Source organism: Molossus molossus, unplaced genomic scaffold, assembly GCF_014108415.1.
Source record: "Molossus molossus isolate mMolMol1 unplaced genomic scaffold, mMolMol1.p scaffold_m16_p_5, whole genome shotgun sequence".
Taxonomy (NCBI): Eukaryota; Metazoa; Chordata; class Mammalia; order Chiroptera; family Molossidae; genus Molossus; species Molossus molossus.
Genome location: NW_023425388.1, coordinates 71,588,918 through 71,615,354, shown reverse-complemented (window position 1 = coordinate 71,615,354; position 26,437 = coordinate 71,588,918). Strand labels below are relative to the sequence as shown.

At 47.2% G+C, this 26,437-nt stretch overlaps 1 protein-coding gene across 2 annotated transcripts; it reads left to right on the top strand.

Annotated features, from left to right (window-relative positions):
- Positions 1–23,513, top strand: TIGIT (T cell immunoreceptor with Ig and ITIM domains). 2 transcript variants are annotated; one of them, XM_036242829.1, is made up of 5 exons: positions 1–235; positions 4,492–4,641; positions 5,591–5,920; positions 9,188–9,288; positions 21,680–23,513. In XM_036242829.1, the coding sequence occupies exons 2-5, from the start codon at positions 4,578–4,580 to the stop codon at positions 21,914–21,916; spliced, it is 732 nt and encodes a 243-aa protein (XP_036098722.1). In that variant the 5' UTR covers positions 1–235; positions 4,492–4,577; the 3' UTR covers positions 21,917–23,513. The 2 variants fall into 2 exon arrangements, 1 of the variants encoding a protein (XP_036098722.1); XR_004956803.1 differs by lacking the exons at positions 4,492–4,641; positions 5,591–5,920; positions 9,188–9,288; positions 21,680–23,513 and adding an exon at positions 3,513–3,579 and having other exon boundaries at positions 9–235.
- Positions 23,514–26,437: the final 2,924 nt, after the last annotated feature.

Genomic DNA, 26,437 nt, shown 5'->3' with positions numbered 1-26,437 from the left:
ACACGCTGAGCTAGGTCAGGGGCACTGTTTCTCCATCAGAAAGCAGTGTCCCACCCGGCCCCAGCTTTTCTCTCTATTATGTCTCTGTGTCTGTTAATCTCCCTCAGGTCTGGTTCCACTAGCTGCACAGGTCGCGGCAAAGTGGCGCCCACACAGGGACCTGAGCGCGGGGGAACTTGCAGCCAGGCGAGGAGAGGACGCTCCGCGAGGGTGCACATTGAGAAGCGAAAGTAAGGTAGGGGACCGAACTCACTGAGCCAGGTGTCAAACACCGGGAATTCCACGGCTCCAGAAAGAACTCTCTGTGTCTATGTTAAGAACTATGCTTAAGGCTGGAGGATGCTCAATAAAAAAATATCAACTCCCCAAGTTTTTAGAGTATGTGAATGAAACTTGCCCTTGGTTTCCTAACGAAGGGACAGTCAACTTGGGACAAGGTAGGGAAGGGCCTGCGGGGCAGAGATACAGCGAAAAGGCCTGAACAAGATTCGTGCAAACATTTACAGTTTGGTCCCTAACTCGCGATTGCCCTGATCCCGCGCAGGAAGCTAGCAAGGCAGGGGGCAAGGTATAGTCCTTAAAGACGCCCCCAGCACCTGCCGCTGCAGCTGTGAGAGAGGTTAATCCCCGTGATGAGACCCCCCCCCCCCCCCAGGGTGAGAGAGAACTAGAAAGAGAGGCGGAGAGAGATAGATGGGCAGCCCGGCACCCAGGAAGATTCAGACGAGGAGTTTAATGTTACCCAGAGTTTTGCAGAATTGGCTCTTACCTCTTGACCATCCCAAGGGGATGCAGGGGCTCTAGTGCCCCTGTGCCCTCTTCCTTACAAGGAAGACAGGCCAGAGAGAAGATCACCGGGTTTTCATATTCCCAGTGATAGAGAGAGGGGCCTGACCCGAACAATCCAGGTCTGGCATTAAAAATGCATGAGCCCATCCCATTGAAGACGCTGAGAGATCTCAAGTCTTCCTGTACAATGTAGGGCCCACAGCTCCTTCTGTGCTGTGTATTAGAGAATGTTGCTAGTGAAGCCTTAGCTTGGAGTGACTGGCAACCATTAGCGAAAGCTTGCCTTAGCCTGGGGACTATCTGATGTGGAAAACTAGCGGGATGGAGATTAGTGGTGAGCAGCCCACACACAATCAACAGCATGGCGTGCCCAGCTCTTTGGAAATGTTCACCGGTACAGGGCAAAATCAGGCTCTTCGCGACCAGCTGGGGTTTGCTCTCTAGGCATATTAATATTTGTGCTTTGAAGGCCTGGAAAGAGCTCCCAACAAAAGGGGAAAATTCACTAGATCTTACATCCATCATGATATGGACCTGAAGAGCCATATTATGATTTTGTAGCTCGGTTGCTACAGGCAGTGGGCAGAGTGATAAGTGATTGAGAGCACGGCACATTAATAGTTAAACAGCTTGCCTATGAAAATGCTAATGAGCCCAGCAGGGAGGCGCTCCGCCCTTACCGTAAAAAAGCTAATATATCTGAATTCATCCACATCTGTTTAGACATTGGGTCTTCCCATATAGAGCAGGCCACGAGAGCTGCGGCTTTTCCTCTTCGCCAGTAAGGCAGGGGAAATGCAAAAGTGATAAACATATTATAAATCATTGTCTGGCCACTTTTACTTGGCTGGGAGAACCCCAGGAAATAAAAACTAACAACGGGCCAGCTTACACCAGTTCTGCCTTCCAAAAATTTTGCTTGCAATATAAAATTCTACATAAGACAGGAATTCCTTATAACCCTCAGGGACAAGCTATAGTAGACAGAGCGAACAAAACTTGAAAGCTACAATCACAAAACCAAAAAGGGGAGCTATAGCCCTGGCCAGTCTTGCTCAGTAGTGAGAGTCCCGGGTTCGGTTCCCGCTAGGGGCACTTGCCTCAGCTGCAGTTTGCCCCCCGGCCCCGGTTGGGGTCACTCGATGTGTCTCTCTCACGTTGATGTTTCTCTCTCTCTCTTCCTCCCTCTCTCCCTCCTGCTCTATCTGAAGATGAATGCAAAAATGTCCTCAGTGAGGATAAAAAAAAAGGGGGGGGGAGATATGGGATATGCTCTTACTCCCCAGAATCAACTGAACCATACCTTATATATTTTACATTTTTAAAATTGTGATGCCACTGGCCTTACTGCTGCTGAGCACCAGGTGACCCAGCTGCAGGCTTCAGCAGGGGCCAGATCCGGTGATGATAGGGGAGGAGACCACGTTTGTACTTTTCTAGAAGACACTGATCAACCTATTTGGGTGCCTGCCTGTGAAACCTGAGAATAAAACATCTTATGGAAGCACCAACATTACTACTATTACAGGTCCTTGGGATATAAAGAAATATATTCAGACTGTGACTAAGCTAGGATTTCCCAGTAACACCCAGGATGTACCTTTATCAGCGTCCTTATTGCCCTAACAGGACTACCCTTCAATTTAGGGGTTTTCCCCAATGGCAGGGTTGTGCTCATCCTAGCCCTGTTAGGATTTCAGATGTTAGACTGGTCTCATAGATTGGACCCTACATACTCTAATCATGATTTCATGTCCTCTGGGGGCTTTGTAAGTAACATCCTTACCACCCCTAAGGGTCAAATACAGAAGGATCTCTGGCGATTAGCCGCTACACTAGATTTTATGAATTATCCTGACTCTTTTTTGGCAAACATTACATTGGCCTGTCACCCCACTAATCCCTGTTTTGGGTTGTGGGCTTGTGTGCAGGCCCCTTATGCGATGGTGGTAAGCTCTGTAAATATTACTAAGCTTCCCACATACTATTCTATCTCATGCCCTGAGTGTACATGAACTAACTGTGCAACAAGAGATAATAAGTATGATGATGTTTTAATTCTGCATCAGCCCTCTTTTTTATGCTCCCTACCAACATATCAGGAGATTGATATCATGAAACTGGGCTGCCAGCTTTGATAGAGATCAAGAACCAATGGACTCATCATAAAAGAGCTTTAGGATTGATTATTTTGGGCATTATCACTTTTGTGGGTCTTATTGCTTCTACTGTAACTGCTTCATTAGCTCCGACTCAAGTATACATAATGCTCAATTTGTGAATGACTTAGCTCAAAATACCTCTGCTGCTTTACACAATCAAGAAAATATTGACACCAAATTAGAAGCAAAATTAAATGCTTTGGAAGCCTCAGTTATCAGGCTAGGAAATCAAAGTTCGACAAAAACCACTTTGCCATGCTGCTTATAGTTTTATCTGTGTTACTTCCGTCCCGTATAATAAAACCCCGTGGGACTGGGACAAAGTTAAGTTACATCTCCAAGGAATATGGACTCACAATAATATCAGTCTTGATTTGCAGCAACTGCATAGACATATACAGGATATTCAAAATAGCCATGATGATATTGTTAATCCAGCACAACTGGCTAAAGAAATTTTCGATGAGGTTAAGGGTTTCAACCCTTTCAATCTTAAACATACGGCATGGTACTTGCTTGGATTTGTTATTGTTCTGATAATACTGTTTTGTCTCCTGTCAGCTGCCGAATCTTCTGAACCCAGCTCAGAGGAGTCCAAACAGATGCTCACTGCATGCATTTAAAGACAGAAAAGGGGAAGATTTAAAGACAAAAAAGGGGGTGGGGGTGGGATGGGAGGAGGGTGTCTAAGGGGGAAAAAGGAGAAACGTCTGTAACAAAAATAAATTAATAAAAATTGGAAAAAAATTTAAAACATAAACTGTGAACAACAACAACAACAACAAAAATGGGGGGATTTAAAGACAAAAAAAGGGCAGAGATTGAAAAAACAAAAATGGAGGAGGTGTGGAGGGCGGCGAGCCAAGGTCTCTTGTTGCTCCTGTGGTGTCTGCAAGGCCCCCCCAGGAGCTTCTGCCCAAGGTCCCCTGCTGACCCTGCGCTGGCAGGACCCACGCAGGAGCCTTGAGTCGCGGGCAAGAATGTGTCAGCAGTCTCGCCCTTGAGCTCAGAGGCCGGTGAAAACATCTGGTGTTTGAAGATAACGAAACTTTGGACTTCCCCCTTCATTATTGCTCTATAATAAACACGCTGAGCTAGGTCAGGGGAACTGTTTCTCCATCAGAAAGCAGTGTCCCACCCGGCCCCAGCTTTTCTCTCTATTAGGTCTTCGTGTCCTTAGTCTCCCATCGCCCCTCCTCAGGTCTGGTTCCATTAGCCGTGCAGGTTGTGGCCAGGAGGCGGCCAATTGTTCTCTCTCATTGATGTCGCTATCTCTCTCTCCCTCTCCCTTTCTTTCTCTCTAAAATCAACACAGGAGGAAAAGAAAAGTTCAGTAAGAGGCTTTAAAATAGTGGATTGACGAATAGTAACCCGAAGATCAGTGTAGTGTACGTCTAACCACATCTCTGCTTAGATTTTCATGTGTTTCCTTCATGGTCTTTCTTGTGGCTCGCCCTGCGCTGTGGGTGCACTTGTTGAGAACGTTATCTGTGTCTGGTTTTGCTGAAGTCAGTTTTTCCGAGACCCTCTTTGCCCGTAGGCTCAGTTTCACCTTGCCATCTGCAGTCGGCCAGTTTCCGTGGCAGAAGAGGCCACATCTGCTTCCTGGGGGCCCTGGGCAGAAGCATGCGGTGGTGCCTCCTCCTGCTCTGGGCGCAGGGGCTGCGGCAGGCTCCCCTCCTGGCTGCAGGTAGGGCCGGACTCGAGCGGAGAACCCGAGGAAGAGGGCGAGCGGGGAGGAGGTACGGGCAGGCCGGGAGTGAACGCTACGTCTGTCTGCGGGAAGGAAACCACGGTTTTCAAAGCCCTGCGCCTCCTTTTCTCCTCCGAGAAGGAGGCGCAGGTCTGTTCCGGGCAGCGGATGAAGGGCTTGGGGTTGGGGGGCCCTGACTGGCCATGGCCAACCCCAGAGAGGAAGCAGAGGGAGAGAAAGGGACTAAGAGGGAGAGTGATTGGTTTGCTTGTAGAAGTTCACTCCTGATCCATTGTGATTTCTTCTGTTCTTCAGGAAACTTCTAGAAAAGCATTGTATGTTTTCTGTGGATCAAAATGTTTTCTTCACAGATTCTACCATTATAGGTTGAATTTATGTTAAATCTGTGTCCTTCTGTATTAAAAGAGGACACAAATATTTAAAAGCGGCAGGATAAATTAGTTTTAATGCTGCTTTCTGAACCACCTGAGGGGTGGCACGTGCCGAAAGGGCTGTTTTGCCATAGACACCCCGTTTCCCTCCAATGCTCCTGCCCTTCGGATCTCCTGGCTTTCCTGAAGGGTTAGCCGGCACCCCAAATGACAATCAACCAAACAGCCAGATTGTATTTCAAAGGAGAATGTATCCAGCACTGGGTGGTTGGACACAATAAAACAGAGGCAGTGGCCGGCAGGGTTCACGTTCTAGGCAGGGAGGGAGACAAAGCGGGCACACGGAAACCATCCGAGAGCTGGTCACCAAGCTGCCTTACAGCAGAGCATGTGAGCTGGTGGCGTGCTCTGTCCGCCTCAGGGGGGACAGGGCGGACTGGGGAGGCTAACGCTCCAAACACCAGTTCTGGCCGCAGGGCCCTGGGGATTTCTGTGGGAAGGTTCGAGACCAGCTGTTGACCCAGGACTCATGCAGGCTTTTCCCCCTTCCCTAGGAGCTGTGACAGGCAGAATAGTGACCGTGGGGACCCTTTCTGCAGAGGAAGGGGGCTCGGTCACCTTACAATGTCACCTCTCCTCCACCACTGCCTTGGTGACCCAGGTCAACTGGGAGCAGCAGAACCAACTCCTGGCCACTCATCATTCTGAGTGGGGGTGGCACATCTCCCCAGCCTTCAGCAAGCGAGTGACCCCCAGCCCCAACCTGGGCCTCACCTTCCGGTCGCTGACCATGAACGACACCGGGGAGTACTTCTGCATCTATCACACGTTCCCTGATGGCATCTACAGAGGGCGTCTGTTTCTGGAGGTCCTGCAAAGCTCAGGTATGCCCTCTGCAGCAGGGCGGCCGAGAACCTCCTCCCCTAGGACAGAAATGCGGTCCTGCCAGGCACAGGGGGGCAGGGCCTTCCAGCCCTGGCTCACATGCCCGTCGCCTGGGAGCTTTTACACTACGCTGACGCCAGTGCCCATCCCTGATCAATTCCGTCAGAATATCTGGGGTCAGAGCCAGGATGTGAGAGGTGCTAAGAGCATCCCTGGTGATTCAAATGTGCAGTCAGGGTTGAGAACCACACTTTGGGGTATAGAAAGGACATTTTATGTATATTTTCTAGGGAGACCAGTTGATAAGGTCATCTGGAAAATGTTCTCATTTATTAGTTCGGCAAGAATCATGCAAATTAGAATTATCCCCCAAATTTATAAAGGATTAGAGCTGTTTAAAAACAAAGCTGAGCCCTGGCCGGTTTGGCTCAGCGGTTAGAGTGTCGGCCTGTGGTCCTGAGAGACCCGGGTTCGGTTCCCGCTAAGGGCATGTACCTTGGTTGCAGTTTGTCCCCAGCCCTGGTCGGTTGTGCGGGTGGCAGCCACTCGATGTGTCCCTTCGCGTCGATGTTTCTCTCTCTCTCTCTGTTCCTCTCTCTCCCTCCCACTCTACCTGAACAAAAAATGGAGAAATGTCCTCTGGTGAGGATAAAAAAATAATAATAATAATAAAAAACAAAGCTGAGTGCTAAATGCAAATGTATAATAATTGACATTTTTAAAAATGTGTTTTTAAAAAATTTTTTTCAATTACAGTTGACATGCTCTAAAGCTCATATATTTTTCAATATATCAATTTCAGGTAAACAACATAGTGGTTAGACATTTATATAATTTACAAAGTGATCACCCTGATGAGTCTACTACCCACCTAACAATACACAGTTACTACAATATTATTGACTATATTCCCCATGCTGTACCTTACATCTCTGTGATTGTTTGTATATCTGGCAATTCATACATCTTCATTCCTTCCCCTATTTTGCCCATTCTTCCCAACTACCCCCCCGCATCTGGCAACCATCAATTTGTTCTCTATATCTATGAGTTGTTTCTGTTTGGTTTGTTCATTTATTTGTTTTTAGATTACACGTATAAGTGAAATCATATGATATTTGTCTTTGTCTGACTTATTTCACTTAGCATAATATCCTCTAGATCCATCCACGTTGTTGCAAATGGCAAGATTCCATTCCTTTCTATGGCTGACTAATATTCCACTGTTCATATGTATCACTTCTTCTTTACCCACAATCTACCAATGGACACTTGGGTTGCTTCCATAGCTTGGGTATTGTAATTAGTGCTGCAATGAACATAAGGGTGCTTACATCTTTTTGAATTAGTGTTTCGGATAAATACCCAGAAGTGAAATTGCTGTGTCACAATGGTAGTTCTAGTTTTCATTGACATTAGTGTGTGCTTCATAGTTTCTAAAATAATCTCACATTCAGGATCCAGCAAGACACTTGATCCAGTTGTCTGGACGGTGAGAAAGGATTCTTTTCATATCTGAGACTGTGTTGCGGAGTGGTTATGAGTTCAACCTGATTCAGATTCTGGTGCTGCTGTTGACCTCAGACAAGATTACTCAGCTCCTCTGTGCATTGGTTTTCTCATCTGTGAAATGAGGGTAGTTGTAAGAATTTAGAAGGTGCTAACGTAGGATTAAATTACTTACTACAAGAAAATGCCTGTAGAACAGCCTGGAGCATGCATGGTTAGCACCAAGTAAGTCTTGCCTATGAATGCAATTCTTATCTGACTGATGGAGGTAGAAACCGAGGTTTGAAGTTGCTCAGAGCTCTAGAGCTGACTTTTAACACAGGTGTTCTGGTTCCCCTAAACTGCACCCTCAGGACTTCTATTTGCTGTCAAAGATTAAGCTTTATGAGTTAGCAAAATCTGTGAAACTGTTACTTTAAAGTTTCTTCTCAAATGCTGCTTCTCCGCTGGTTCCAACATAGGCCAATGAAGCCTTGTCGGCGTGGACAAGAGCCTACATCTTTCTCTGGTTTGGTGGACGGCCCTCTGCAGCCCCTCTGCCCTCTGCAACTGCTCTCCATCTGCCCTCTTTCCCTACCAGTGGCCAAAGGGGTTAAGCAGGGGATTTGGGCTCCCTCTTCTGCCCGTCCTGGTACTGTGTCAAGACTGTGGGGACTGCCCTTGTCCTGAGGGATGGCATTCCTTAGCCACTTTTGCGGCAATCTGAGCCCTTAATCGGAGGGAAGAGGGCCCGGCCTCTGCAACACCCTTCTCTTTTCTCCCCAGACACTTTGGTTCTGCCCGAGCTTCAGGGAAGGAGGTGGAGATGGGGGGAGCAGCCTGGAGACCTTCCCCCCTCAGCACACTGCGCATGCAGACAACTGTCCTGTTTCCTCCCACTCTCCTTGGATCAAATGCCACTCATCTCTTCAGACTCCCTTCCTGCCTCTTCCTCCTTCTGGTTACATTTTATGCCGATAGAAATTCACTCGTTCATGCTTTAATTCATACCAAAAATTCTGATGAAGCACCGGCTCCATGCCAGGTGTTTAATAAAGGTTTGTGAAATGGCCCAGCCGGTGTGGCTCAGTGGTTGAGCGTAGACCTAAGCACCAAGAGGTCATCGGTTCGATTCCCGGTCAGGGCACATGCCCAGGTTGTGGGCCTGATCCCTAGTGGGGGGCCTGCAGGAGGTGGCCAATCGATGTTCTCTCTCATCGATGTTTCTATCTTTCTCTCCCTCTCCCTTTCTCTCTCTCTAAAATTAATAAAGGAAAAAAATTAAAATACATACATAAATAAAAAAGAACCTTGCTCTTGCTGGGGTCTCACAGCTCAGGGGGAGTAAGTATTATAGGCTTAAGGTAAAAGGGTATGTGCTTTTTGATTTTTTGTACTTTAATATAAACTTCATTTTAATTTTAAGTTAATTTTGTCTACTGGTATGATTATAAATATGAAGTTTAATAAAAGAAAAGGTTCCTTTTCCATTTTTTCTGGATGTTTTCATTTCATGATTATTACTCAGAGTGATTTTGTTGAGCCGAGGAGGGGAGTGTTAACGAAGGTGGTGTCAGATGTGCGAGGTACAGTCGGTGGTTCCCGATGGGCAGGCAGATGTTCTGCTGTCCCAAGAGCTGGGCTCAGTGGCCCAGGCCTGTGTCCAGGGAAAGGCCCAGCCGGTCGCGGCCTCTGTGCCCTGACGCGCGGGCTCCCCGGGAACGGCTGCCCTTTGCGTCTGGCCCCAGCTCACCCTCTTCACTTTGTCCTCCATCTAGGGGCTGCGTACAGTGCTGGGTTCCAGGTCCCACTGCTTGGAGTCGTATTGCTGGTGGTCATCTGCATAGCAGTCATTGTGGTGGTCACATTGACCAGAAAGGTAATGTGGCCCCCTGACCCCCCAACCCTGCCACATTGGCCCTTTCAGATTCTCCTTCTGTCCAGAGAGAGATGTAGATGTGGTCTCCCCTGCTGCTCTGGGACCGTTTCATGGTCCTTGTTCTGCCTTCTTGGGAAGTTGTTTATATTCTTCTTCTGTCCCTTCCCTTAACTGCGAGCTCCTGAAAGGTGGGACCTGTCTCCTCCCATCCTGCTGTCACCTACAACTCCGAGGTCCTGCCTGTCCCTCAAGCCAGTCGCTGGGGGTCTGATTTATCTACTTTGACTGTGACACATCTTGGGCAGCTGCTTTGTGCCAGGGAGTCTGGTACATTAGCTCATTTAATGTTAACAATCCTTCAGCCATGCTAGGCTACCCATCTGTGGGGTGGGAAATAGAGGAGGATGAGGGACCCCTCTTTTCCGATCAAGATCCTGGTGTAGGAGACTTGCCCAGGCTTAGGAGCCAGCCTTCTTTGAAGTTCTGTCTCTCTTTAAAAAAAAAATTATCCTCACCCCAATCCCCTTTGCCTACCTCCACCAGCCCTGCCCCCTCCCTCCCAGACGGTCCGTCTCTCTTACAGTTAAGTCCTGTGCCTGGTCTTCAGTGCTGAGGGGAGGCTCTTCGAATGCTGCTGAGGAGGACCTTTGACCCTCGCACCTTGCCCTCAGCTGCTGATAGATCTGTTATTTTTCTCTTCAGTGCACCAGATAAATTTAGCAAAAGCCACCTAGTCCCTAGTTCTGATAATCACCGCTTACCCCATACTTCTCAAATGTCGGAGCAGGGGCACCAGCTCACCACCCCCTCCATCGGTGTCCCGTCCCATTTCTCCACCAGTGGTGGGGTCCGTGTTCCCATCCAGCAGGTGAGCACTCTCTTTTCACAGTTCATCTAGGGCCATGCCCAGGGGCAGCTGTTTTAGGTCAGTTTCAGGACATAGAGCAGGTCACGTGAATTCTGGTGACAGCGATTTGTTAGAACGAGCTCTCAGGTGAAGGGCACTGAAGGAAGCAGAATGGGGCCAAGGGAAGAAAGCTCCACATGATGTAGTCTCAGCCAGAGACCTGGTTGAAGCAAGAATTGTATGCATGCCCTGGCCAGTGAGCTCAGTGGTTAGAGCTAAGGGCACATACCCGGATTGCATGGTCTATCCTCAGGCACCCCAAGTAGGAGGCGAACAATGGATGTGTCTCTCAGCTCAAAGTTTCTCTCTCTCTCCCTCCCTCCCTTCCACTCTCTCCAAAAATCAATGGAAAAAAATATCCTCAGGTGAGGATTCACAACAACAACAAAAAAGAATTGTATGCAGAGTTGGTTGCACCTTGAGGCAGGGAGCTGGCCTTTTAAAAACCCACCTTAGTTAGTCATGGATTGCTGGCGCCTCCCCAGGAGGGCCCAAGAGCAATTCTGCAGAGAATGGCCACTGTGAGCGCTCAAGTCCGTGCTCCCAGATCTGGGGATGGGAACACTGGTCAGGCACGGGGGATCTGAGCAGGGTGCCAACAGCATGTCCCCCCGGTCCCGAGGGCCAGCGGACTGCCGTCTTGGGGAGTATGGCCTTTGGGAGCAGACAGACCAGGTTTGGATCTTGCCTCCACCACCTGAGTGTCTGTGTCACCTGACCTTGCTGAGCCTCAGCTTCCTCACCTGTAAATCAGAAATAATTATGGTGCTGCCCTTGTGAGGTTTTGAGAAAACTTAAGTCAAATAAGTGGTCACTTGGCATTTTTCCTGGCATGTAGTAATGACCATTATTCTTATAAATATATGTTCTTGTAATTATCATAAATTTTATCATAGCACCTCATAATACTCAATAAATATTTACATTGCATGGATCAACTAGACTTAATGAAGGAATATTATCTGCCAAGCAGCTATTGGCAAAAGCGCCCCCAAGGGGACCTTCTGTGAGGTACAGGGGAGACGGGTGTGTCCGGCTCCAGGACCAGAACCACCAACCCCACTGGCCTTTTGCTCAGATTCTCCAAGAGGCAGCGTTTGTCCCTGGCAGACCCAGCTGCGCGCCCAGGAGCTGCCTTTGGTTCTTAGGACACCAGCACCTCACTCCCAAACCCGCTTCCTCACCGATGACAATGAGAGTCCTCGTGCAGGATGCAGTGCGAACGGAACAGCTGAGAGACCCCCCGCAGGCACATTTCCAGTTCCCAGGGGACTTTCAGAAGCCGAGAGAGACCTAAGATTCAAAGGCAAGGGCGGTGGAATGGGAGCAAGAACACACCAGCGGAAAGGTCACGTCAGCGCTTCAGAATTGGACCGGGTGGCGACAGGGGACCAGCACTTCTGCTGAGCCCGGCATCGGTGTGGCCTAGGATAACTACCCTTTTTCTTCGCACTTTTGGTAGATAAGGTGCAGTCGCTGCTACTGAAAAGGAATGAATGGCACCGTGCTTGGGGAGAGACTGCCTGACTCGTGTGTGCTTCTGAGACCATGGCCTCTCTTGGGACCCAGCTCCCCGGGCCCGCAGCTGTGCGTCCCTCTGATTTTCATTTGTTTCCGGTGCACATCCACCCGACCTTGTCCGCCCCTCACCCCTCGCAGCCCCTGAGAGGATTGTCCCACAGTGTGCACTGCGAGCACGCAGCCCTTGCCTATAGGTGTGCACTGTGAGCACACGGCCCCTGCACGTAGGTGTGCACTGTGAGCACGTGGCCCCTGCACGTAGGTGTGCACTGTGAGCGCGCGGCCCCTGCACTTAGGTGTGCACTGTGAGCGCGCGGCCCCTGCACTTAGGTGTGCACTGTGAGCACGCGGCTCCTGCACGTAGGTGTGCACTGTGAGTGCGCAGCTCTTGCCTGTAGGTGTGCACTGTGAGCGCGCAGCCCTTGCCTGTAGGTGTGCACTGTGAGCACGCGGCCCCTGCACGTAGATGTGCACTGTGAGCGTGCAGCCCCTGCCATACGTGTGCACTGCGAGCACGCAGTCCCTGCCCGTAGGTGTGCACTGTGAGCGCGCAGCTTTTGCCTGTAAGTGTGCACTGTGAGCACGTGGTCCCTGCACGTAGGCGTGCACTGTGAGCGTGCAGCCCTTGCCTGTAGGTATGCACTGTGAGCACCCGGCCCCTGTCCGTAGGTGTGCACTGTGAGCACGAGGCCCCTGCCCCTAGGTGTGCACTGTGAGCACGCGGCCCCTGCACTTAGGTGTGCACTGCGAGATCGTGGCGATAGCCAGTAACAGTGCAGGTATTTCCTGTCCTGGAGGCACTGCGGGGGCCAGGGGGTGGGCACAATGGAATCTGGTTGGTTTGTTGTTCCTTTCCAAGCCTGGGAGTGGCTCCCTGTGATTCTGTCCTTCAGACCTGCGGCGCAGGTGAGTGCCTTGCTTCCGAGCAGTCTCCAGGAAGACCAGGCGGTGTCATCTGTGTATGGGTGTCCTTGAGCACTTCTGATGCCACCCTGTCCGTGCCTGCTGGTCTGGACTTCCCTGCCTGAGCACAGCCCTCGCCCGAGCTGCTCTCCATGCATGTGGTGGCTGAGCTCACATCCTGGATTTCCCCCGATTTCACTGTTCTGGCCTATTGTCCCACAGTGAGACTGTAGTTGTCTGACTGTGAGTCCTGACTGTGACTGGGAAAATCCAGTTCTTTTAGGGATGGGGCTGTAGGCGAATGTGTGTGTGCGTGTGGGTGCACGTGCGTGTACATATGCTGCGCATCTGCTAGGGCTCTGAGGTTACACAGAGAGCACAGCACAGCCCCCTCCGCGGGAGCTCAGAGGCCTGGAGGAGACAGAGGGTACAGGGAAAGCTCCAGACAGCATTCAGCGTCACAGTGGAGAACTCCAGGACCGTGTTCCCGCGCACGGGAAGGGTCGGAGAACGCTTCTTGGACAACGTGCTGCGGACAGAGTCGACAGCCTTTCCAGGGAATGCCAGAAAATGGACACAGGGTGCAACATATACAAAACCAGGGAGTCAGGAAACTGCCTGGCATTCTAGAAGCCGCAGATGAGAGGCAGCTTGCTCGAGGAGAAAGGGCCTATAGTCTGGAGTCAGACAAACCCAAGTCAGAATTGAATTTGTCCTTAAGCAATTGATGGCAGCTGTCTGTGCCTATCTGCTAATTCAAAGACTTCAGTGGGGGTGCGGGTGGGTTGTGACACAGGTGCCCAGGCCATGCTCATGGAGGGCTCTGGCAGCAAGCCCTGTCCCAGAAGTTGGGATGTTGGTGGGGGAAGCACTGCAGGACATGAAGCTGAGAAGGTGAGTGTGACCAAGCCACACGGGGCATCACACAAGTCTCCTGTGGGGGATGCTGTGAAATTATGCACCTCAGACAAGGTTTTGTTTTGGTTTTTAATGTTTTTTCTTTATTAATTTGAGAGAGAGAGAGGAAAGGAGAGGGAGAGAGAGATAGAAACATCAATGAGAAAAAAACATCAACTGGCTGCCTCCTGCATGCCCCCCACTGGGGATCAGGTACACACCCTGGGCATGTGCCCTAACTGGGAATCGAACTGGCGACCTCTTGGTGCATAGGTTGAAGCTCAACCACTGAGCGACACCAGCTGGGCGACAAGGTTTTTTTTTTACACAACCTAAGTGGTATTTTTTTTAATTGATTAATTTTTGTTACAGATGTTTCTCCTTTCCCCCCTCACTGATTCCCCCCTCCCCATCCCTCCCTGCCCTGTCCCCAGCTTTGTTGTCCATGTCCACTGTTCATGCATACATGCATATAAGTTCTGTGGTTTATCTCTCCCCCACCACCCCCTTCTGGGGATTGTCAGTCTGTACCCCACTTCCACGTCTCTGGGACTGCCCCATTCCTCAGACTGTTATGTTCATTATATTCCACAAATAAGTGAGATCATATGATATTTGTCTTTCTCTGTTTGGCTTGTTTCACTTAAGATGATACTTTCCAGGTCCCTCCATGTCGTCTCAAAGGATAAGAGATCTTTCTTTCTTACAGCTGCATAGTACTCCATTGTGTATATGTACCACCGCTTTTTTATCCATTCGTCTACTGATGGACACTTGGGCTGTTTCCAGATCTTAGCTATTGTAAATAGTGCTGCTATGAACATGGGGGTACATATATTCTTTCTGATTGGTGTTTCAGGCTTCTTAGGGTATATTCCTAGAAGTGGGATCACTGGGTCAAATGGAAGTTCAATTCTTAATTTTTTGAGGTAGCACCATATTGTTTTCCATAGTGGCTGCACCAGTCTGAATTCCCACCAGCAGTGTACTAGAGTCCCCTTTTCTCCACACCGTCGCCAACACTTGTTGTTTGATGATTTGTTGATGGCGGCCATTCTGACAGGTGTGAGGTGACACCTCATTGTTGTTTTAATTTGCATCTCTCTGATGATTAGTGATGCTGAACATGTCTTCATATGTCTCTTGGCCATTTGTATGTCCTGTTTGGAGAGGTGTCTATTCAGCTCCTCTGCCCATTTTTTAATTGGGTTCTTTGTCTTCCTTTTGTTGAGTTGTATGAGTACTCTATATATTTTGGAAATTAACCCCTTATCTGATGTATCATTGGCACGATGTTCTCCCATACAGTGGGTTGTCTTTCCATTTTGATGGTTGTTTCTTTTGCTATGCAGAAGGTTTTGAGTTTGATGTAGTCCCATGTGTTCATTTTCTCCTTTGTTTCTGTTGCCTTAAGTGATGTATCAGTGAAAATTCTGCTGCGTATGATGTCCAAAATTTTGTTGCCTACAGATTCTTCTAGGATTTTTATGGATTTATGAGTCACATTTAAGTCTTTTATCCATTTTGAGTTTATTTTTGTGTATGGTGTAAGTTGATGGTCTAGTTTCATTTTTTTGCATGTAGCTGTTCAATTTTCCCAACACCATTTATTAAAGAGGCTGTCTTTACTCCACTGTATGCTCTTGCCACCTTTGTCAAATATTAATTGAGCATATTGCCTTTAGTCCATTTCTGGGTTCTCTGTTCTGTTCCACTGGTCTATGTGCCTGTTCTTGTGCCAGTACCAGGGTGTTTTGATTATAGTGGCTTTGTAGTATAACCTGAAATCTGGTAATGTGATCCCTCCAACTTTGTTCTTCTTTTTCAAGATTGCTGTGGCTATTCAAGGTCTTTTTTGGTACATATGAACTTTTGAAGTATTTGTTCTAGTTCTGTGAAGTATGTAATTGGTATTTTGATACGGATTGCATTGAATCTATAGATTGCTTTGGGTAGTATGGACATTTTAATGATGTTAATTCTTCCAATCCATGATCAAGGTATGTGCTTCCACTTTTTTATATCTTCTCTATTTCTTTTTTCAATGACCTGTAGTTTTCTGTGAATAGGTCCTTTATTTTGTTGGTTAAGTTTATTCCTAAGTATCTTAATTTTTTTTGCCACGATGGTAAATGGGATTGTTTTTTAGTTTCTCTTTCTGTGAGTTCATCATTGATGTATAAGAATGCCATCAATTTCTTGACGTTAATTTTATATCCTGCTACTTTTCCAAATTCATTTATTAAGTCTAGTAAATTTTTGATGGAGTCTTTGGGGTTTTCTACATATAGTATTATGTCATCTGCGAATAATAACACTTTCACTTCCTCCTTTCCAATTTAGATCCCTTTTATATTTTCTTCATGTCTGATTGCTGTGGCTAAGACTTCCAGTACTATGTTAAATAAGAATAGTGAAAGTGGGCAGCCCTGTCTTGTTCCTGTTCTTAAGGGAAATGCTTTTAGTTTCTGCCTATTAAGTATGATTTTGGCTGTAGGTCTTTCATATATGGACTTTATTATGTCGAGGTATGATCCCTCTATTCCCAGATTGCTGAGCGTTTTTATCAGAAATGGATGCTGGATTTTGTCAAATGCTTTTTTAGTGTCTATTAATATGATATGATTTTTATCTTTCATTTTGTTTATGTGGCACATCACATTTATTGATTTGAGAATATTGGACCAACCTTGCATCCCTGGGATGAATCCCACTTGGTCATGGTTTATAATTTTTTTTATATATTGCTGAATTTGGTTTGGTAGTATTTTGTTCAGGATTTTGGTATCTATGTTCATCAGGGATATTGGTCTGTAGTTTTCTTTCTTTGTAGTGTCTTTTTCTGGTTTTGAAATTAGAATTATGCTGGCCTCATAAAATGAGTTTGGGAGTCTTCCTTCTTGAATTTTTTAAAAGTTTGATGAGAATGGGTATTAGTTCTTCTTTGAATGTTCAGTAAAATTCCCCCATAAAGCCATCCGGGCATGGGCTTTTGTTTGCTGGGAGAGTCTTGATTACATCTTTAATTTCTTTTCTTGTTATTGGTCTGTTCAAGTTTTCTATCTCTTCCCGGTTCAGTTTTGGAAGACTATGTTTTTCTAGAAATTGGTCCATTTCATTTAGGTTGCCAAATTTGTTGCCGTATAATTGTTCATAATATTTGTTAACAATCCTTTGTATTTCTGTGGTGTCAGTTATTATTTCTCCTATTTCATTTCTGATTTTATGTATTTGGATTTTTTCTCTTTGTTTCTTGTTGAGTCTAGCTAAGATAATCTTATTTATCTTTCCAAAACACCAGCTCTTTGTTTCATTGATCCTTTGAATTGTTTTTTTGGTCTCCATGTCATTTATTTCTGCTCTGATCTTTACTATTTTGTTCCTTCTACTTGCTGGGGTTTTCTTTTTGTTTGCTTTCTTTAAGTTGTGAGGTTAGATAGTCTATTAGAAATTTTTTTTGTTTCTTGAGGTAGGCCTGTAGTACTATAAACTTCCCTCTCAGAACTGCTTTTCCTGCATCCCATAGATTTTGTGTTGTTGTAAGTTCATTTTCATTGGTTTCCAAGAAGTTTTTAATTTCTTCCTTGATCTCCATGGTAAGCCATTCATTGTTCAACAACATGCTATTTAGCCTCCATGTTTTCAAATATCTTTGTATGTTCTTGTTGCAATTGATTTCTAGTTTCATGCCATTGTGATCTGAGAAGATGCTTGATATGATTTCAGTCTTCTTGAACTTGTAGAGACTTCGTTTGTGCCCTAACATGTGGTCTATCTTTGAGAATGTCCCATGTGCACTTGAGAAGAATGTGAATTCTGCAGTTTTTGGGTATAATTCTCTGTAGATATCTGTGAAATCCATTTGATCTAGCGCTTCATTTAGAGTCTCTGTTTCCTTGTTAATTTTTTGTCTAGATGGTCTATCTAGTGATGTCAGCGAGGTGTTGAAGTCCCCTACAATGATTGTATTTCTGTTGATTTCTTCTTTGAAGTCCTCCCAAATATTTTTAATATATGTTGGTGCTTCTATATTGGGTGCATATATTTTTACCAAGGCTGTATCTTCCTGTTGGATAGATCCTTTCAATATTATGTAGTGGCTTTTTTTGTCTCTAGTTATGGCCTTCATTTTGAAATCTATTTTATCAGATGTGAGTATTGCTACCCCAGCTTTTTTTTGCTTTCCCTTCGCTTGAAAGATTTTTTCCAACCCTTCACTTTCAACCTATATGAGTCTTTTGTTGTGAGGTGGGTCTCTTGTAAACAACATATATGTGAGTCATGCTTTCTTATCCAGTCAGCTACTCTGTGTCTTTTTATCAGAGCATTCAAACCATTTACATTTAAGGTGATAATTGATATGTACTTATTTATTGCCATTTTTGTTTAGTGTGGTTCTATTTTTCTTCCTATTTCTTCTACTAATTATAGCAGTCCTTTTAGCATATCTTGCAGTGCTGGTTTGGTGTTAACATATTCCTTTAGCATTTTTTTTTTTTTTTTTGACTGGAATGGTCTTTATTTGACCTTCTATTTTAAATGATAGCCTTGCTGGATAGAGTAGTCTTGGATTCAGATCCTTGTTTTTCATGACCTTGATTACTTCATGCCACTCCCTTCTGGTCTGTAGTGTTTCTGTTGAGAAGTCAGCTGAGAGCATTATGGGATTTCCTTTGTAGGTAACCTGTTGCTTATCTCTTGCTGCCTTTATAATTCTCTCTTTGTCTTTAATTTTTGGCATTTTAATTACTATGTGTCTTGGTGTGGGCCTGTTTGGGTTCTTCTTACTTGGGGCTCCCTATGCTTCTTGAACTTGAATGCCTTCTTCCTTCACCAAGTTAGGAAAGTTTTCTGTCACTATTTCTTCCAATATATTCTTTAACCCTTGCCCATTTTCTTCCTCTTTAGGGACTCCTATGATGCAAATGTTATTACTTTTCCCATTTTCCCACAGTTCTCTTAAGCTGTCTTCCTGTTTTTTAATCATTTTTTCCTTTTGATTTTCTGCTTGGTTGATTTTTTCTACCCTGTCTTCTAATTCACTGATCCAGTCCTTAGCTTCCTCTACTCTGCTGGGTAGTCCTTCCAAGGTGTTCTTAATTCCTGCTATGTCATTCTTTATTTTCACTTGGTTGGTTTTCAGTGTTTCTATATCTTTACTCATAGTGCTGATGTCTTTACTCATGCTGTTGAGCTTCCTCAAGATCATGGCTCTGAACTCTACCTCTGAAAATTTGCTTAGCTGCATTTCACTGATCTCATCTTTGATAGAGTTCTCGTGTTCTTTCATTTGGGATTTGTTTCTTTGTTTCACCATTTTGGCTATCTCAGTGGGTTTTGGAGCCTGCCAAATTTCCTTGTGGGTGTTGGTGTTCTGCTGTTTGTGGTTCCCTCTATTGGGTTTGGAGGAGCCTGGGCGGGCCCACATTAAACACCACTGTGAAGTCTTACTTTCCGGGGTAGATTTGCAAGCCCAGGAAAGGTTCAGTTATCCTCTAGTTTTTTCCTGGTGGCTAGTAGTCTCAGTTACTCAGTGCCTTGGAATGTAGCCCTGCTGTTCTGCATATGAGGATTTCCAGAGGGTGGGATAGATGCTGGTTATTAATGAGCCTCAATTTGCATTTCTTTGCCTCACCTGGGAAAGGCTGAATCTCCGAGGGGGGGCTGCTGCTTTTCCCCATAGCTCGTGGAAGGAGCACACTGACCACTGTCCTCTGTGGCCGCAACTCAGCAAATACTTTGAGTGCCCTCCAAATCCTGGGTGTCCCCACAGAAATACAGCCCAGTCTTCCCTCCCTCTACCGTAGTCCCCAGGTGAGTGGCTGTGCCTATTTTAGTGCTCAGTCCCGGCTCTCTGCACTGTGGAGCAGGCTTGTTCTTTATTCCCCAAGGGCGCTGCTCACAGCTAAGACTGTTGCTGTTCGTGGACTCCCATCCTGCCACCCTCTTGTGCTTCCACAGATCCTACCAGTGTCCCTGGTTATATGGTCCTGTCCTGCTGCTTTTCTGTTGCTTTTTTTTTTTGAGATTTGTCTTTATTTTAGTTGTTATTCTCGTTTGGACCTGGGAGATAGTCTGTGTAGCTTCTATTCACTCCACCTCCTTTTTCACATCCTCTATGCCTATCTTGTGTGCAGCTAGGTCGCACAGGCCTTTCTGCTGCCCCCGCACCCTGCAGGTCCCACGGGTAACTGGATCACACAGTCCCTTTGGGGACCAGGCTCTATGACTATGTTATGGGCTGCTGGGTACCACAGGCCTCTCTGATGCTTTTGCACCCCACAGGTCCTGAGGGTAACTGGATCACACAGTCCCTGCTGGGTCACACAGGCCTCTCTGGTGCTTCAGTACCCCACAGGTCCTGAGGGTAACTGGATTACACAGTCCCTGTTGGGTCGCACAGGCTTCTCTGTTGCCCCCTCACCCTGCAGTTCCCCAGGGCAGCAGCTGGATGGCACCAGTCTCTCTTGGGCTCCAGCTTCCCACTGCTCTTGTGGGTTATTGGATCACACAGGCCTCTGTGGAGCCCCAGGTCCTGCTGCTGGCGGCTGGGGAGTGCTGCTGCCCAGTGGGGCTCAACTCCTGCTCAGCTTTTGCTGTAGTTTTTGGGGATGGGTCTCAGCTGCCGGTCTGTGCTTCTGTTGCCTGGGGATGGATGTCTGCTCCCCAGCCTCTGTTGCTGGGGGTATATCTGGACTCTGATCGGGCTGCTACTGTGGGGGATGGTGCTGGGCTCCGGGGTGTATGCAGCTTCCCTGACCAGCACCTTGGGAGCTCCACTACTGTGCACTGGTCTGTATTGACACAGAGTGTCCACTTGTCCGATGGTGCCAGGTGCACTGGTGGGCTCAGGTTGCTGGGCCTTAGCCGCTCCCACTGCTTCCTCCCAGGGAAGATCCGGGATCTTCCAAAATGATGGGACCTTCCTGCGGTGCAGAGAGAAGCGCCCTGAAGGGCTGCTTATGGCGGTAGCCGGCTGTTCCTGCCCACTGCACAGGAACCTTCTGCTCCAGGTCTCTGCACTGCTCGGGTTTGTTGTTCACTTTTGTGTCCACTCACACTCTCTCACACACATACTCAGTCTCTCACACACTCACCCTCCCTCCAGTCCTGCCCACCGCCATCTTCCCCCAAAGTGGTTTTATAAATCCCCCGAAATCCTCCCATGGCTCCTGTGGGTGCTGGGAGACGTCGAAGGGTTTGGGCAGAAGCAGGGCACGATCCAGCTTTCACTTCTGAAAGCTAACTGCTGGAGGCCGCGTGGAAGCTGGCCTGGAGGGGAGAGGGGCCTAGAGGCAGGTGAGTAAGGAAGTGGGGGTGAGAGGAGAGACATGAAAGGAGGAATAGGAAAGGGAGTGGATTTCAGAGTTTCCTAGGAGTAAAACAGGACGGGGTTTTATGGCCACTTGGTGTTGAACATCAGCCTCCAGGTCTCTCAGCTGGTGTCATGACCCAGGTTAGGGACTGTCTGGAGGAGGGAGTATGCTGGGTTCCTCTGACACAGACAGAACCTGAGCGTGCGGTGCGTCACCTGGTGGCCATGCGCAGTTAGCAGGCAGACAGCTGGACCTGGAGCTCAGGGAGGAAGCCCCCGTTGGTGTGGATAGAGATTTGGGACTCTTCAGAGGAAAGATGGTTGTCGATGTGCCTTTAGACAAAGTGACTCAGAGAAAGTGTTGAATGTGAGGAAGCAGAGGGCAGAATTTTGGGAACCCCCTTTATTTGGGGGAGCTGATGGACAAGCAGAAAAAAGGGCAGGCCTGGCTGATGGTGCAGGTGGGCTCCCGGGAGGAGGAGAACCAGGGCCATGGAGCTGGGGGAGGGGGCATTTGAAAGAGGAAGAGGTGGACAGTGTACGGGTGGTAAGAGTAAGAGACACGTGGGGCGCAGCTGCCTCACTAGGCGTAGTGAATAGAGGGGATGGGGCAGGCGCGTTGCGTGGGGAGAAAGGTTTGTCATGGTGGAGTGGTTGGTCCTGAAATCCAGCTGTGACAAACCTGAGAAATGAAAGGTCAAGAAATCAGTGTTGCTAAGAACACAACTTTGCCTGTGTGTGTGTCTGTGTGTAAGAAAGGAAGAGAGAGATCATTCCTATTATGTATCATGTTGGGGAGTCATTTTTGAATAACACCCTTTTATATTCTGTTGTTTGTTTACTCTTAGGAGAAATTTCTCAGAATTCGTTCTGCAGAGAGTGGCCATAGGAGAGCACCCGCTGAACAGGCAGAATGGGGGCCCAGCGTTCTGTCCTCCGCTGGAAGCTGCGTCCAGGCAGAAGCTGCACCTGCCGGCCTCCGCAGAGAGCAGAGGGGAGATGACTATGCTGAGCCGCACGACTATTTCAACGTCCTGAGCTACAGAAGCCTTGGGGACATCAGCTTCCCAGCAGAGACTGGTTAGCTCCCAGAGGCATCTTCCTGGAGACACAGCCTGTCTCAGCTACTACCAATGGACGTATAGGGTGTGCCCTCTCCATCACTGCTGTGTGTGTGTGTGTGTGTGTGTGTGTGCAGCTGCGTGAACGAACGCCATCCTCGGCTCTGTCTGCATTTCCACTACCCTTTCCTTCCACGCGATTGCAGCAGACGAGGGTGAGCCCCTTGAATCTTGATTACGAATGCAATGTTAACAAAAGTTTGACCTGGTTTTGAATCCGGCAGTTCGAGCCAGTTCTGTGGCTCTGAGCAATGCACTCTCCTGACAGCTCTGGCCAGAGGTTCCAGCTGCAGGTTCTGTGGTGGGCGGAGACGGTGGGGGGACTGCAGAGCCACTCGTCCCATTTCTGTCATTTCCGTCCGCACTCACACGCTCACGGCGCTCTGTGACGAAGGCACGGGCCCCGCTTCTGCAGGGCCGAGGATGATGAGCCACAGTCTCCAGTCCCTCGGCCCTTTCAGAACTTCCAGCTAAGTGGGGACACAAGGTTTCCTGGAAAGGCAGTGAGGAGGCACGGAGAGCAGACCAGGCCTTCGGGAAGACGTGCCAGCTCTGTGTGGGGTGGTCAGGACAGCTTAGCTGGGGTGAAGTGGCCCAGGAAGATGAGGGACAGAGGCTGGGCTGGTGAGGGCAGGGGCTTTGTCCAAGGAACGTGTCAAAACCCAAGTCGGGAGCTGAGAGCCCCACAGGGAAGACCCTGCTGTCGAGGGAACCAGCGAGTCTTCAGATTTTATTCTCTGGGCAGGCGATTCAAGTCCCCTCTTGTTGGACATACTCGGGGTGTAGTGAGGGACTGACATGGAGGACTCGACACACCGGGGGAGAAGCCTTGGGGCGGAGACCCACCTTTTCTCTCTCAATCCCCCGCGGAGCTTTGAAGAAGGAATCTGTTTCCCACTAAAAGGAAAACCCAGCTTTCAAAAATAAGCACTCTTCCTCGGGGAGAGAAATAAAAAGAGGGTGATAGAGAGTTTTAAAAATATATATACCCCCAAACTCTCTTCTCTAAACCCTGAACTTCAGCCCTGACTTCTTTGTGCTGGGGTTGGGGTGGCATTTCTGTTCAGGCGGCATTTAGTTTTCTACCCTCCCAGTCTCTCTTGGAGAAGTGAGGAGGGAGGTTGGCTTACAGGTGAGTGGTTTTCTTTCCCGGGCACAGGAACCGAGAGAGACTGAACAAGCTGTCTCTCGGAGCCGGTACAGTGAGGCGCTGTCCGGCTCCCCAGGAATGGGGCTAGTTGAGCAAGAGGACAGTTCAGCTTCTACTCCTCCTTGGATTTTTATTTTTGTTTCTCACTTTTCAACGAACCAGGTCTATAGTTGGGAGCAATGAGCTGAAATCTGTCCAGAGTGCCAAGTTTTTTGGAAGAAAGAGAGATACACGGAAAATGCTGTTATTTGCCTTGACAGTACATAGCATTTTTCTTGCAAAACTAGTGCAAATTGGTTGGGAATAGAACAGAATTCACAATGATGTAAGGAGGAAAAGGGAGTGTTGTTTTTTTTTTTTAATAATATGTTTTTATTGATCTTTTCTTTTTCTTTTATAGAGAGGAAGGGAGAGAGAGAGAAACATCAATGTGAGAGAGGTACATTGATCGGCTGCCTCCTGCATGCCCCCTACTGGGGATTGAGCCGCAACCAGGGCATGTGCCCTGACCGGGAATTGAACTGGGACCTCTCAGTCCATGGGATCTCTCAGCTCAATCCACTGAGCCACACCAGCCCGGGAGTGTTGTTTTGATTTGACAGAGATGTATGTTGCATTGAGGTAGAGAGTTGGTGTTATTCAACATGATTGTGGTAACTGGGAAACATTTACAAATACCATTTGGAGTTGATAAAAATATAGAAGGACCCAGAGAAGTCGTAAGGGGTCAGGTGACTAAAATGAGATAGAATTCAACAGAAAATAAAGTTTAAAGTGTAAGTCAATGAAGTAGATTTTCCTTGGAGAACCAGAGGAGACAATAAGGCCAGACTCCTGGGGCCACGCACAGTGCAGTCCGGTCGCCACTCTCCACCTGCAGCTACGAGCTTGTGAGATGTGGTTAGTCTGAACTGAGATGTGTAAAATGCACATCAGGTTCTGAAGACTTTAATGTGAATAATAAGAATGTAAACAATCATATCTGTTGCTTAAAATATTGATTACATGTCAAAATGACAATATATGGATATGTTGGGTTAAATAAAATATATTATCAAAATTAATGTCCCCTGTTTCTTTTTACTCTCTTAATGTGACTACTTGAACATCTAAAATCGTGTATGTGGCTCGCCTTGTCTTTTCATCGGACCGTGTAGCGTTAGACTCTAAATCAGAGCCCAGCTGGTACCTGGGGATGGTGTCCATCTTTGACTGGTGGTCTCTATCTTTCTCTCTCACTCAAAATAGGGTTTGATTAGAATTTTCCCTTTTATTGTGTCTTTCTAGAAATATATAGGGGAAAATCGCAGGGGAGATGGAGGTAGGGGACAGGAAGTACAGCCAGGGAGAGACCCTGGGCTGTCCTGGATGATCCTCTCTTGAATTCTTTGCCAGGAAACAGGAGAGTAAAAAGGGAATCATGCCAGTTCAGGGAGAAACAAATTTACTGGTTCCTTACCCCTTACCACTCCACATTCTAAGCCCAGGCATGCAGATTATAGGTATAAATCCAAAGAATTATACTGAACAAATATGGATGAGGAATTTAAGTCATGGAGCTTTGAGGTAGATGATCTTCATGAGTGGACCGGACCCAACCATGCAGTCATAAACCATGACCTGTCCCTTCACACCCGGTGAGCCCCTGGAATGCCAACGAATCATCACGCAGGCGGGTTCGCACAGATTCCCTCAGTGCTGAGCTGGCCAGGCAGGGCAGCTGTGTGCTGCACGTGGATGGCATATTCTGGTGGGCAGACCATACCCTACAGAGAGGAGGGATCAGCAGCCTGGCTGTAGCTGTCAGCGTGGGGTTTGAGTTTTGTTCAGTCCTCTGGTTCTTTCTAGTCTTGTTTCACTGTTGTAACTAGTAGACCCCCATTTCCACTCCATTGCATACCTGTCAAGAGGCCCCGGGGAGCCTTTTGTGTGCCAGAGCCCAAGCATTCTGGAGGTCAGAACTCTGTACTTGGATGTTTCAGAGAATTCATCTGCGTACGGTAGTCTAGGACAGTAATATCCAACACAAGTTTCCATGATGACAGTTCTGTGTCTTTGCTGTTCATTGTGGCTGCCGCTAGCCACACGTAGCTACTGAGCACTTGAAAGGTAACCAATGTGACTGAGAAACTGAATTTTAAATTGTATTTAATCTTAACTTAAATTCAAATGTAAGTAGTGACATGTGACTGGAAGCTAGTATATCAGACACTGCAGTTCTAGTAATTGCCTTGCATATGGAGAAAACAGAGGTGTGTTTACAGGCCATCGGATGACTCTACAGATGTTATGCATTTGAAAGAACTATGACCAGGGAGAAACATGGAGATTCTTTTCTAGTGTCTTGTATCCTTCCTTTGATCAAGACAAAGCATAAGGCCAAAAGCAGGATGTGAATTTATTTATTTCAGACTCTTTCCAAAAGATACCTGAGGTAGGTAAGTGGTCCAGCCAGCATGCACAGGTCCAGGGCTGTCGAGAAGTTTGCAGCTCATTGGTGTTATGCAGGAAGAGACTTAGAGCACAGGCCTTGCCCTGGTCATTCTGATTTCATGTATGTTGTGAAGAACACCTTCTCTGGGGCCAAAAGTCTGGCTGATTTTACAGAGATCAATAGAGAAATAGCTATGGTGTGTCGTGGACAGGAAGTCAAGACACTTGGTCCAAGTGCTGAGCACTGCTATTCCGCTTCATGACTTTGGAATGAGCACCTTAACTTCCCTCATGACAAATGTTTCCTCATTTATACAGTAGTAATAAAAATATCTAGTTTATAGTGTTCTTGGCAAGATACAGTAAGATAATGTCGCTGACTCTGTGTAAACTGTAAAATGCTGAATTCACAATAATATTATATTGTGTCCCATAAGTATGTGTACCTGGTACTGCTTATAATGCCACAGAGGTCCCTAAGGGGGCACCAAATTATTGGGATCCCCAAGGTATCTGGAGTTATCAAACTCTTAAAAACTGAAATTTAAGGAATGCTAGGAATTGCAGATATATCCTTGGGGATCTATAAGTTACAGTATTTAAAATTTTTGTCTTGTGAGATGATAATCTCTTAAAAAGTCAAACATCTTGGATATTGATGACCCTCCTATAACTGGTGCTATTATTATCTTCTGTCTCCATGTTTGTGTTTATAATTAAGTTGATTTCAGTGTATGGGGGCTCAATTAATAATTCATGTGTTCCAAGTGGGCGGCGCAGTGGAAGATAAGATTTTGCAGCAGATGACAGACGGGGGAGGTGGTTGGAGTGTCTTCCCTTCACATACTGCGCGCAGGGACGCTGCCCGGAAGGACACACGCCGAGGCAAGCCGTACTCCTCG

Coding starts and splice junctions, on each gene's coding strand:
- TIGIT (XM_036242829.1), top strand. CDS start 4,578: ATGCGGTGGTGCCTCCTCCTGCTCTGGGCGCAGGGGCTGCGGCAGGCT. Junction 5,921..9,187: donor GGAGGTCCTGCAAAGCTCAG/GTATGCCCTCTG, acceptor TCCTCCATCTAG/GGGCTGCGTACAGTGCTGGG. Junction 9,289..21,679: donor TGGTCACATTGACCAGAAAG/GTAATGTGGCCC, acceptor GTTTACTCTTAG/GAGAAATTTCTCAGAATTCG.